The following is a 14,181-nucleotide window of genomic DNA, read 5'->3' on the forward strand; positions in this document are numbered from 1 at the left end:
ATCCTTAGCAGCCCAGTAGCTACCAATTTCAAGGAATCCTAAGAAGAAGCATCCTAAAGAGAATGGTCTTAAACCAAACAAGGGTCCTAAACAATTTAAATCTCAAAATGAAAAATCAACTCAACAAAATGATAAGGCAAATAAAACAAAGGGAGAATACTGATAGAAATTTCAACTTTTGTAATTGTGATGCCTACTTAGAATCCAAATGCTTTAAGAAGATGGAAACTTTGAAAACAACAATGAAGAAGTATAACATCCATTTGGAGCACTCTTCAACTTCAACCTCATCTTCAGGAATAACACTTTTTGCATGTGGTTGTCAAGCATCTCAGTTTGGTTATGCACTAAATGTATCTTCTTCTTCTCATTCTCATGAGTGGCTCATTGATCCTACAACTTCTTATCACATGGCCAAAAACAAAGCTATGTTTTCTTCTTTAAATGATTGTAACACCAAAAATATATATGTTGGTGATGATAGATCTCTTAGTGTTGTAGGGTTTGGAACTATTCTTCTAGACAACGGTCAATTTAATGATGTATTATGTGTTCCTACCTTATCCGACAACCTCCGATCTATATATCAGATAACTCATCTAGGTGAAGGCAAAACCGTCGAATTTTCACCTCATGATGTTTTAATTAAAGATCTAAGATATCCTAAACAAATTCTAGCTACTAACATTGCTGATGATTCTACAAGGTCATATAAGTTTGACAAATTTGGGTCATCAAATCTTCCCTTGGTATTTGTTGCTCATAATGATGAAGTGAGAAAACTTTGGCATGAGTGATTTTGTCACTTAAACTATCGCTCCCTTCAAAATCTATGTAAATAAAATATGGTGATAGGTCTTCCTATGTATCCTGCAGAGATGGTGTTTGTTCTGGATGTGTACTCGGAAAACATCATAGGGATAATTTTGAAACGTGTGCCTCTTGGCACGCCTCAGCCCCTTTACAGCTTGTGCATAGTGATTTATGTGGTCCACTTCCAACTGTTTCATTCTCTAGTTACAAGTATTTCTTAACTTTCATTGATGATTTCTCTAGACGCACTTGGGTATACTTCTTAAAACTCAAGAGTGAAGTCTTTAACATGTTCTTGGACTTTAATGCCTTTGTTGAGAAACAATATGGACATCAAATTCTTAAGCTAAGATCTGATAATGGCGGAGAATATGTTAACAAAAAATTCATCAACTTTTGCATTGAACATGGAATTCAATTGCAACATATTGTTCCATATACTCCACAAAAAAATGTTGTAGCTAAAAGGAATAATCACACCTTAAAGGAAATGACCAATTGTATGCTTCAATCTAAAGGACCTAGTATTAATTTTTGGGCAAAATAAACTAACTGTGAAAATTACATAGTAAATCACACTCCTACTAAGTTTTTAAAGAATATCACTCTATAAGAAGCATGGGGCTCAATTAAATCAGATGTAAGTCACTTTCATGTTTTTGGAAGTGAAGCATGGGCCCATATTCTAGATGAGAAACATAAAGCCTTAGAACCTAAGAGTGAAAAATGTATTTTTGTTGGATATTCTAGAATATGTCAAAGGATATATACTTCTTCAACCTAACTCCAAAAATATAATCATTAGAATAGATGTAAAGTTTGATGAAAATATATTGGCTTAAGAGCCTAGTTCGACAGATGTTCCACCTCTCTCTATCTCTTCTACTTCTGAAAATATTCCTTTGTCAGATGATGACAGCGAGGATGACAATCCTCCCCCACCTTCTTGGGATCTTCCTTCAGCTCCTTAGCTTCCAAAATGGGTCTGGACTACTTGGAATGCAACAAGTGCTCTTGCAGGTGATCCTACAGATCAACGTCATACACATTCTCAATTCGATAGAGCCTCTTCTTTACTGGCTCAAGTTTCAGTGAATTATGATCCTTACATCTTTTCAGAAGCTTCATGCCATATAGATTAGGACGTAGCTATGAATGAAGAATGTAGTTCATTATTGGCAAATGATACATGGGACCTTGTTCCTCTTCCCAAGGGACGAAAACTTGTAGATGCAAATGGGTTTACATAACCAAGTTTGGACCAGATGGAAAAGTTAATAAACATAAAACTTGTCTTATTATTAAGGGTTTTTCATAAGTTGAAGGCATTGACTATATTAAAACCTTCTCCCCTATTTCCAAAATGAACTCTATCCTCCTTGTTCTTTCCCTTGCTACCTCTTTCAAATGGGTAGTCCATCAGATAGATGTTAAATTCGCCTTCTTGCATGGGGACTTGCATGAATAAATCTATATGGAACAACCTCCTAGATTTATAAAAAAATACTTTAACCTTGTATGTGAGCGTAAGAAATCCATTTATGGTCTCAAACAAGCCCCCAGGCTTGGTATGCCAAAATGGATAACTTTCTTTTAGATATTGGTTTTTCTAGGTGTCATTCTGACAATACTATCTACACCAAGAAAGTGGATAAGTCCCTAATCATTCTTGTTCTTTATGTTGATGATATTATCCTTAGCAGTAGTGATCCCAACCTTATAGACCATGTGCAGTCTAGCCTTAAAAATAAGCTTGAAATGACAAACTTACGACACTTGCATTATTATCTTAGTCTTTAAGTCTTGCAATCCAAAGAAGGTATTTCCCTTTCTCGGTCCAAGTATGTCTGTCATATTCTACACCACTTTCACATGGAAGATTGTAAGCCAACCCCTTCTCCCTTTTATTTTGGAATCAAACTTTCAATGACTTGTACTTCCCCTAAAGTTGATGCTACCTTATACCATCATCTTTTTGGAAAAATTTTGTATCTGACCCATACCTGTCCTGACCTTTCCTTTGTTGTTGACCTTGTTACTTGTTTTATGCAGAAAACCACATGAAAGTCATTGGAAAGTAGCTAAGATAATACTTCATTATGTTCGAGGTACAATTCAGTTTGGGATACATTACAGTGCAGAAGCATCTCCTCTGTTGGTTGGTTTCACTGATTCTGATTTTGCTAGTGACCCTGATGATTAGAAGTTTTTTGCGGGTTATGTCTTCACTGTTGGTTCTAGACCTATTACATGGGCTTGCAAGAAACAAAGTGACATTTCTCTTTCTTCAGCAGAAGAAGAGTATCGTGGCGTCATTGAAACTAGTAAGGAAGCCCTGTGGCTTTGTCAGATCCTATCAGAGTTTGGTTTTCAACAGTAGCATTCGACTACACTTTGGAGTGATAATCAAAGTGCCATTCAACTATGCAAACATCTAGTCCAACATCAACATAGAAAACACATTGAATTACACATGCACTTCATCTGAAAGCTCATTCATGACCATTTTATTGAAGTGCAATATTGTTCACTCGATGATCAAGTTGTAGACATATTTATAGAGGATCTCACAGAGGCAAAGTTTACTAAAATTTGATTTATGGTTGGAGTTCAAGAAGTTGTCATTACGGAGGGATAAGCTCTAATGTCTCCTTCCTTCTCCTATTGTGTCATCTTTGTACATCCTTCAATCCTATCCAAGTTTTTCTTAAAGGGGGATGTTAGTATAATCCAACACATAGGAAATAGTTAAGTATAACTTGGTCTAGTGTATAGTTAGGTAAAGTGTGTTTCTTTAGTATGTACTTTTTGTAACTTACAATTTGACGGTCACGATATTTTCTAGGCATGAAGTGATATGATGGTTCATTCTCTCCTTAGTATTACCGATACTTGAATCATGGCTTAACACCCGATTGGTCCATAATCTCTATTTAAAGAGCATGGAGGGTCATTTGTCTGTGACAGTTTTATAAAATAATCTTATGTAATTTTTATTTCTTTTTATTAATAATATTGCTTGAAGTGGCCGCATTGGCTCAAGTCGTGGATTGTTTCCCTTTTTGAGGGTTTTAACCACATCAAGAATATTGGTGTACTGATATCTGATCTGTTTGTGAGAGGTGTCTTTTGGTGTTCAATATAAGGAACTTACCCTGTAAATTGCTACAAAATGTGTATCTTTGACTTTCCTTATCCTATTAAACATCAACATTTACATGGAATGCCGTTATCTTTAGATCAAATTTGGGGCAATATGTGGGTAGTTAAACTGTTGATGGTCTAAGTGCTTCCAACCATAATGGAAAGTGTATATTATGTATTACAAATGATAGGTAAATGTTGCTTGGCCAAACATGCCGCCCTTTCAAGGCCCGCCTCAAAGAACACATTGTTGATACTAAGACCAACCATCTATGAAAGTCTGATATCGTTGAGCACTCCTTCAAGTCCAAACATTTGATTTGTTTTGATCAGTCAAAGATCTTAGCCTTTATCCCTTTTTATCACTCTCGCATTATTCGTAAACTTGCCCTTGAAATTGAGAAGAACCATAATAATTTCAATAGAAAAGATGGATATACGCTGAGAAAATCCTAGAAGCCTAAAATCCACCATCTCTCCCATTGATTCTCACCCTTCTTCCCCTCTCTTTCCCTTTTCGTTCCCTTGCATGGTTTTTCTTCCACTCTTCCTCTCACTTCTTTTTGATTCATTATATTTCATTTCTTTCTTTTAATAAAACTCTCTAATGATTAAATTTATTCTTTAATTTCATCCATCCCCATTATCTTTAGTCTCTATTAACATGTATTTCTTTATTCTTCTCGAAATTTATAGACTTACTAATATCATTTGTTCAAAAAAAATAAGTTCCTCAATTTTTTTTATTTTTTTTATCTACATTTTCTGGAATTATATGAAAACTATCTAATTAATAATGTCTTATATTTTAGTTTAGTTTTCTATTAGGAATTTAGTCAAATTTAACTTAATTTTTATTTATTTAATTATTAATTTTAATTTTTTCATCTAATTTAATACAATATTTTATTTATGGTTTTTAAATTTTTTTTGAATTCTTTTTTAATCTTTTTTAATATTAATTTATAATTATTAAAGACTATTTGATTATCATCTTTTTATTTTATTTAATTCTTAATCATCTGAATTTATTAAGTAGAGTTTCAGCGTAAATCACATGAAGAAAACCTTTTTCGACGTAGTATCTTCATGTCGATTCCCGTCATTTCCCTGCTCAAAAGTTGGGTGTTCTTAACACCCTCACTACTCGTGCCCTTAGGATTTCTGATAATGAGAGCTTCGATAAGGAGAAATCCCATCTCCTTAATGTTTTCGTGGAGAATGGCTATAGTAGGCACCTAGGTTAGAAGGCTTTCCTTAAAGCCTCTAGAAATTCGTTAATTAAAAAAGAACCTAAAGAACACCTACTAGGTGTCAATCTTCCCTATGTCCAGGGAACCACAGATAAGATTGCTCGGATCCTTAGAAAGTATGACATTCCCTCAACCTTTAGGCCCCTCAACACCATTCATAAACCCCTCCGGTCGGTGAAAGATCCCATTGACCCTAAAGACATGAAGGGAGTCTACTTGATCCCTTGTTCTTATGGGATCCCCTATATCGGGGAAACAGGGCGCTCCATCCACCAAAGGATCAAAAAACATGCAACTGGCCTAAGACATGGGAGAACCAAGTCTTCAGCGTTAGCAGAGCATGCGGAAAAGACCAACCATCATGTTTGTATAGAGGAGGCCAAGGTTATTGCCAAGGTTGCACAGTTCCACAACCGTAAATTCAGGGAAGCTATTGAAATTGAAAGAAGGCCTAACAATCTCAATAGAGATGACGGCTGGAAGATCAGTAGCTGCTGGATCCCTACCCTTTCTTCTTAGTCTTGCTTTCCTTTTCCTCACCCCCCCCCCCACCTTTTTAACCTTTTTGAGTTTTTGAGGTTCCCCTAACTTTCCCAAATCCTTCTCATTTGAGCCTTATCTTTTCATTCCTCCTAGGGTTTCTCATTTGACTCAGTGTTTTACTATTGGTCTTGCCCTTGATCTTATTGTTTTTTAAAATGTTGTAAGTTAATTTAACAACCATAGAATAATATTTAATAAAAATAAAATAGAATAGCATTCTTGTCCCTAGGGAATTAAATAAATTAATAACCAAAGAAAAACTTTCTAAAACCACCCTTTACTTATCCATGGTGATTTTAATTGAATATATTAAAAAAAAAAGAGAGGAATTAAATTTATTAATAACCAAAGAATAATAAATGAATAAAATAAAATAGAATTATATTAGAATTTATAATATCTTTAATTATTTATTAAAAAATAAATAAATAAATTATTAACTATTATTATAATTATGCGTCCCTTTATAATTATAATAATTTTTCTAACCCTTGAATTCTCTAATATTAAAAACTTTTTAACTATTAATTGAAAATTGATTTATTTTATAATTAATTTATGTTAATAGATATTTATATGTCGCTTTAACTTATAATTTGATCAAAATATATTTAACTATTTTTAGATTACTTTTATAACTAACTAATATTTATATATTATAACTTTATAACTAACAATTTCAGATTAATTTATTTAAAATTATTTTATTTTTAATTAATTTATTTTAATATATATTAATTTTTAATTAATTTAAATTAATTTATTTCAATATATAGAGTATGTATGCCTTCGGAGACTTAGCAGTCAAATCGCTACGCGGAGGTGGGTCCCTTGTCCCACAAACAAGGGGGTCTCATACACCAATTTGGTGTCTGGCTTGGCTGTGACCTTAAAAATGGATATTATTATTATTATTATTATTATTATTATTATTATTATTATTATTATAAATATATGTCATTTTAACTTATATTTTGATTAAAAATATAATTTAACTATTTATAGATTACTCTATAACTAACTAATATTTATAATAACTGTGATAACTAACAATTTTAGATTAATTTATTTTATGACTTACTTATTCTAATATATATTTATAATTATAAAATGATCCATTTCGTATTTTAATAAGAATATTAACTTATTTAATAAAGTTTTTAACCCTTATCTAAGTCAACTAGCCGTTTCCTGGTCAAATCTAGGCGTTGTCATTGTAGTTGTTCCCTGGTCCGGAATGTTCTGCTATCTATTTAATATGAAAAACAAGATCTGTTCATTCAACTTGTCCTGATGATGAACCACACTAGTTGGTTCGAAACGCGTCGACAAAAGTTTTCTTCATGTGATTTACGTCAAAACTCTACTTAATAAATGCTATGGATCACAGAAGCCTCAATTCAACGTCTAAATTTAACTAATTCTCATTTGTGAATTTGATCATAATTTTAACTTATTAGATCATTTTAATATTTTAAATACTTAAATATTATCTAAATCAAAATATTTAATTCAATTATTTAATCAATAATTTTTTCCTTTAAATATTTATAATTAATTATGTTTTTATAACTTTAATATTTGTGAATTTGGTCATATTCAGACTTTATCTATGACTTAATTTAATACTTCAATTATTTAAATATCAATTTAGTAAATATCAATTTAGTAAAAATCTTGTTTCTCGTTGATTATTATTAATTTTTATATTGTTATATATTTTTTTATTACATTGTCACATTTTGACCTTGTTTATTCTCTAATGGTTACTTGTCTCTCTTGTGCCTATTAAAAAAAAGGCTCTTCAACAGGCATGAAGCAGCACCTCCATTGCCTCACAAATTTAAACTAAAATCACAAGGAATTTCTCACACAAATATACATCACCCTAACGCTCAATGCATATATATATATATATATATATATATATATATATATATATATATATATATATGCGCCATACTGTTTAGGAAAGGACGTAGAAATATTAGAGAAGACTAGAAAAAATATAATTTATAAGCGGATTACATTTTATCCTTATTAGTCCCTGCCATCTGGCAATGGCCAGGGACTATAGGAATCAGTTTGTTTGGAGTTAGCATTAATTAACCTGCTTGTTAGCTGCTTCTTAATGGCGGTTGAGAGTGTATATTGAAAGTTTTGTTGCACATTGTAATTCACCGTCTTATTTGGCCTCTTCCCGAGGCGGGGAGGCCAAACTATATACTATATTCATTATGTTCATCGGTTTCATTTACATTTTCTTTGCATTTTGAAAGTTTAACAAACTAATGTTAGTATTAGTTCGAAGCATTAAATGCTATGGGAGGTACCGAATGCAACCGAATACAATATCAAAGTTGGTTGATTTGCTTCATGACACTGCCATCTGTTTACATGACACTGCCATCTGGTTATTTTGTAACACCTCGGTGGCTATATCTACTATGCAGACTCAAAGCTATATGTAGATGCCGAGACAGAAAAGGAAGAACCTATCTCTATGCAGACTATGCGAGATCTACTATGCAGACTCAAAGCAGATGCCGAGACAGAGACAAAGATACTGGTTGATGAAGGTGTGAGCACCCAGTGCGCTTTGGTGGAGGAAACCAGGAGGATCGAGACAACCCAAGAACCAAAAGACGGGGAAGCGGGTGAAATTGTGTCCATCACCTTCAAAGACAAGGCGGCAGAGGCAGAGGCAGAGGCGGCAGAGGCAACAATAATTTGCCGGCCGAACGCAAGAAGAAGCCTTTGGTCCCAGAGGATCCTCCAAGTCGGTGCTGTCTATATCGCGGCTCGACAGTTGTGGCAGATGAAAATGATGAAAGAATCGGAAATGAAAACCGATGTCAGTGTACCTGAAATTCGAAGAGGAGATATCAAAATCTTCATTACTGTTTTCGCTGTCTTCTTCCCACTGTGCTGGTTGTGCTTCTGAAGCCGTCGCTGGAAATTCAAGCCACATATATTGTTAAAATGTTATGAATTTCTCTATTTTTTTATCCTAGTATTGAATTTGAATTTTTGCATCACAAGATACTATTAACTTGAATTTGAATTTTTGAGCTCGAGTTAATTACATACATGATCTAGCTGGACAGGTTCAATGGACACTGTAGGTGCTCTGCGAAGAAAAAAAAGAACCCAAACTGGTCGAACCTATTATGCGAGAACTGGGCAGTTGCTTTTTCTCGCACCTTCCAAGCTTTTGTTCTCCGGCATGGCGTCCCCAGGAATCTGATTCAATGCCACTGCAAACACATAGGTAAAGCCATGGTTTAGAATTCTGTAAAAAGTGCAAACACATAGGTAAAGTCATGGTTTAGAATTCTGTAAAAAGTGGCCCTAGTTGTTTGTTATAGACACCCAAACATGCAAAGTTATAGGAATTTAGCAGAAACTAAGCGATGTACCTGGTATCAGGATTGACGCTCCATAAGCTGAGTCCCTCCAAAGAGCACCCAATGATAGCAGAAACAGGAACAGACATGAGATTGGCCTCTATATCAGTCCCAGCGACACATTCGGCAACATGGAGAAGAATATCCAACATACTGACCATGCGTATATATTGTTTCCTGACTGAGCCGGTGAGTTTGTCAGACTCCAATATCATGGAACCCCCTGCTCCTATCCATTGCCCAGGAGGGGCTGCCACTGGCACCGCCAATATGTTGTTTGCAAGCAGTGCATTGAGAGTGTCGGCTACACTCGCCGTGTGTGGCACCTCCACCAGCCTGCGCTTGTTTTGGATGATCTCCCTCACTTTCGCTCTCTTCAATATCGTGTTGCCATTCATCTCTTCCTTCTCTGGCTAATTCTGCAACATTCTCTCTCATCATCCACCAGCTTCACTGCAACATTCTGTCTCATCATCCACCAGCTTCACTGGAAAAATACAAGAAAAGAGAAGCCTTCGTTCTCTGCATGGGCACTGTGCCTCTCCTTTGAACACCTGTCGTTGGAAACACTTTCATGGGAAAATTGAGTAATGCTGGGTTGAAATTAAATGTTATGCAGCAATGCAGGCTCATATGTTGTCAAGATGGCTGCTCATCTCTTATCTGCATGGGTCAGGCTGCAGAGGGCTCAGCATATGGCAAACTGCACTTCCATAAATAATCTGGCTGCTCATCTCTTATCTGCATGGGTCAGGCTGCAGAGGGCTCAGCATATGGCAAACTGCACTTCCATAAATAATCCTATGCCAGACTGCACCTCCATAAATGGCCATATGGAAGGCTGGCTATATTACACGTCCTAGCATGATTACACGTAGCTCTAGCTATATGGAATGCTAGCTATATTACATGTCCTAAGATTATTACACGTAGCTCCATAGCATTACAGGTCCTAGCATGATTACACGTAGACCCATAGCATGTTACAGGTAGATCCATAGCATGATTGCACGCAGCTCCTTGTGGGGCATGATGTCCCCACAAATTGGTTTGCAAAGCTCTCTTGCTGTTTATTTTTTTCGCTCTGCTTATTTTCTTCTTCGCTATGTGCAGGACAGGTACCTGTATTCTTGTGGCTTTCTGTTCAATCCACTATGGAAAGAAGAGAAAATTCACGAGTGGGGAGGTGGGCTGAACTTGCCCTCCTACGATAGAAGCAGTAGAAGAAGAAGAACCTTTCAGTACAAAGGAATCAGAGGAAAAGAGTAGCAACAGCGAGCCATGAAAGCTGGACCAGAAACCAAGTTGGCTCTGTGAGCTGCCGAACGCTGCGAGTTGGGCGCTACGAGTTTTCCTACCTGCTGCGAGTTGTCCTATCCGCAAATACAGCTCGGGCTGTCCTCCGTGAAAATATAACTTTGCTGGCTCTGTGAGCTACCCAGCGCTGCTAGTTGTCCTCCCTATAGGCTAGAACATGATCTTAAACCTGAACCCAATTTCACTATTCTCCTCAGTAAAATACTCCCATCATAAAAAGATCTTATTTCTATCGCTCTTCTTCTTCACTATCCTCTTGAACGATACAAGTTGTATCTCAGAAACCGATAAAATTTCTCCCCATCCAGCCTAGAACTCTATAAACTGAATACCCAACAAAAAAAACCCATGGAAAATTTTCGACAAATAAGCTCACCTGATATATGTGCATGTGCGTTGTAGTCTGCCCTGAAGCTGTCGTTGAATCAACTAGCACCTCTAGCGCAATTTAACATCGTTTAATTGCACTAAGATGCAAGGAATTTCCACAAACGTCAATAGTTCATGTCGTCCTCATGCTCGTGATCCATATTCGCAAATTTCCTTGAAGTTCTACCCACTGACAGGTTATTTGTTTGGTCAAAATTATTACCCATGACTGGGGCATGGCCCAATCGATGCCAGTTGGAATGGGAGACCTCCCTTAGATTAAAATCACGGTGGATGGCCTAACAGGCAATCAACCTCATAGGCAAATCCATCATCCCATTGGCTACTAAAGTCATTTACTTTTGGGCACTTTTGAAGCCTCGTGATCGTCCTTGTAAACACAGTTAGAATAAGATGGTAGTTTCTTTCCTCCATTTTGAATTTCCATATAGGTAACGGACAAATCCGGATTATTTTCATTCACTATCTCCTATAATGCTTTATGTTTGTGAACTGCAATTGTGATGGTCTAATGGTCACCATAAAGATCAGGTTCTCCAGTCTATCCACTGCCGAGACAAATAGCATTGTGCATTTTTTGGACCTATGAGCTTCAGTTAGTCAATTCCATTTTCAAGCCAGTGAGATCTAAAGCATTGAATGTGAAGTGACTTCGTGGTTAATGAATGTTGGATGGTGTCTACTATTGTCTATTTTCTATTTTTTGTTGTAGCAGGAACCTAATGCATCTCCAGTGGAATCAAATATTTTAGTCAGTGCAGTATGATTGCATATGAATGTTTATTGACTTTGATATAATCTGAACTGCAGTGGCTGTAAACACACTATTGGAAGATATTAACAAATTTAGACAAGAAAGGAAGCTGCCAGTTCTCACAGAAAATGAAAATGCTGCTTGTTTGGCTGAGCAGATTGCAGAACAGTTCAAAGGTCAATCTTGTAATAATGCTACTGGTGAAGATACTGTTCCTGGCAATGAACCTCAATTTTCAAACTATCCGCAGTTACTGGATAGCTGCCATCTTAACATATCTAATACCAAGGATGGAGTTATCCTTCCTGATTGTGTTCCTGATTCAAATCCGGCGATAGCATACAACAATTACATGGTTGTAACGTCTCAATATTTCCAATACGTGAATGATACCAAATTTGTATCAGCAGGTGTAGCTTTAGAAGACAGTTGGTTTGTGTTGGTTCTTGCTACAAACACAACTGGTGGCAGTTTCCAAACATACAACGGAGGGACAGCTGGTGAAACAGGTAGCTGGTGAAACAGGTATCTGGTAAAGACTGTGAGTATGGCGCATGTTTCCTCGGCCCCTCTAAAAACAGCAAATGCAAGGCATAAGAAATGCTTATTTTAACTTGATGCAGGGACTTGCTGCGTCGCAGCTTCCCTTGTTTATATATATATATATATATATATATCTATATATATATATATATATATATATATATATATATATATATATATATATATGCGCCATATTGTTTAGGAAAGGACGTAGAAATATTATAGAAGACTAGAAAAAATATAATTTATAAGCGGATTACATTTTATAAGGATATGTAGTCTTGAAAGTCAAAGTGCATGATAAATGGGATTCAATTTATATATATTTCTTAATGTTTTTAGGAGATGAAATATTAAAACAAATATAGTAAAATAAAAAATATATTATGTAATTTTGAAAATTGTTTTATTTTATGTTTTTGATTCATTCAAACGTCTATATTCATAGAATTTTTTAAGATTATTAATCTGTAACTTTCGTGTATACTTCATGACATTTCGTTTATTTTTTAATATTGAAAAAAAATAATGTATAAAATGTAGGGTATAGTTTTAATTTATTTTTTGAATTTGATGCGAAAGGCATTGGAAAGATGGTTTTCAAGCTGAATAGTTTAAAGGGTTAACCATTTAGCTCTTTGCTAGTAGATTGATTTGTATAGTGGTTTTATTTCTTCAAGTATTATGACAAATTATCACTACCATTTTGATAATAACTTTGTTCTAAATATAGATTTAGAATAAAGAGAGTTGTTAGTAGTGAAAACCTGTATCATTTAATGTAGTCTCTCTTCTCATTCAAAATTTTAATGGAGTTATTATTTGTCAAATTTTTAGCATTGTTTTATATCTTTTAATTTTCATTGTTGTGAGTATAGATACAAAATAGGAAAGAAACGACTTTTAAATTGAAATTTTTGCATTCCCTAAATTTATAAATAATTTTGATGCAATAACTAAACAAATCATAAAACGTTTTATTGTAAAGTGAAAAGATGCTACCTTGATACCTCTAAAATCACAAGCCATTCATAACCAAGAATTCATATACATACCATCATCCCATTTAAATTTTCAACCATGACAACCAAATCAATTAAAAAATACTATAACGACATCATAAGTATTTTTCTTCCTTTCACACATTTCTTTCTTTCAATTTCCCAATATATATATTTGTTTCCCTTAGAAAGGCCCAAGCTCTTATAACTATTTTAGTGGAGGTTTTGACCAAATTGGAACAATAGGCACATAACTTAAAATGCAATGTGTCAGGATATTTCGACACATAGGAAATAGTTAAGTATAACTTGGTCTAGTGTATAGTTAGGTAAAGTGTGTTTCTTTATTATATACTTTTTGTAACTTACAATCCGATGGTCACGATATGTTCTAGACATGAAGTGATCCGATGGTTCATTCTCTCCTTGGTATTATCGATACTTGATCTGTGGCTTAACACCCGATTGGTCCATGATCTCTATTTAAAGAGCATGGAGGGTAATTTGTCTGTGGTCGTTTTATGAGAGAACCTTATGTAATTTTTTATTTTTTTTATTAATAATATTGCTTGAAGTGGTCGCATTGGCTCAGGTCGTGTACTGTTTCCCTCTTTGAGCATTTTAACCACGTCAAGAATACTGATGTACTGATCTGTAATCTGTTTGTGAGCGATGTCCTTTGGTGTTCAATCTAAGGAACTTACCCTGTAAATTCCTACATGGTATCTGTTGGGTCTCCAAAATGTCATCCACTTTCACCTTCATTTCCATCATTTTACCCTCATTCCGTAACTCTAAAGCCCCATAACCTTACATTAAGTAACCATTTTCATCATTACATGGGTTTACCATTATTATTTTCCAAAACATTGATTTTAAGTATTATAAGTGAATTTGTGATTAAATGTTAGGAAATTAACATATTTTCATATATATCTAAAAGTGTTATGAGTTATGTGATATTGTAGGCCTACTCGGAGATTCTAAAAAGGTTCTACTTGGTCTCCTGACTACAA

General features: G+C 34.8%; 1 protein-coding gene and 1 pseudogene across 1 annotated transcript; one reads left to right on the forward strand and one right to left on the reverse strand.

Annotated features, from left to right (window-relative positions):
• Positions 1-8,548: 8,548 nt before the first annotated feature.
• LOC149241650 (SNF1-related protein kinase regulatory subunit gamma-like PV42b) lies at positions 8,549-9,559 on the reverse strand. Its single transcript, XM_089367565.1, has 3 exons — positions 9,173-9,559; positions 8,844-9,010; positions 8,549-8,705 (listed from the first exon to the last, which is right to left on the reverse strand). The coding sequence occupies exons 1-2, from the start codon at positions 9,556-9,558 to the stop codon at positions 8,863-8,865; spliced, it is 534 nt and encodes a 177-aa protein (XP_089223691.1). The 5' UTR covers position 9,559; the 3' UTR covers positions 8,549-8,705; positions 8,844-8,862.
• Positions 9,560-9,804: 245 nt separating this feature from the next.
• Positions 9,805-12,141, forward strand: LOC149241651 (putative GPI-anchored protein At3g06035 pseudogene; annotated as a pseudogene).
• The last annotated feature ends 2,040 nt before the right edge of the window (positions 12,142-14,181 follow it).

This window comes from Pinus tabuliformis, chromosome 8 (assembly GCF_031772625.1).
Source record: "Pinus tabuliformis cultivar Carrire ecotype Pingquan chromosome 8, CPIR1, whole genome shotgun sequence".
NCBI classification, from domain to species: domain Eukaryota; kingdom Viridiplantae; phylum Streptophyta; class Pinopsida; order Pinales; family Pinaceae; genus Pinus; species Pinus tabuliformis.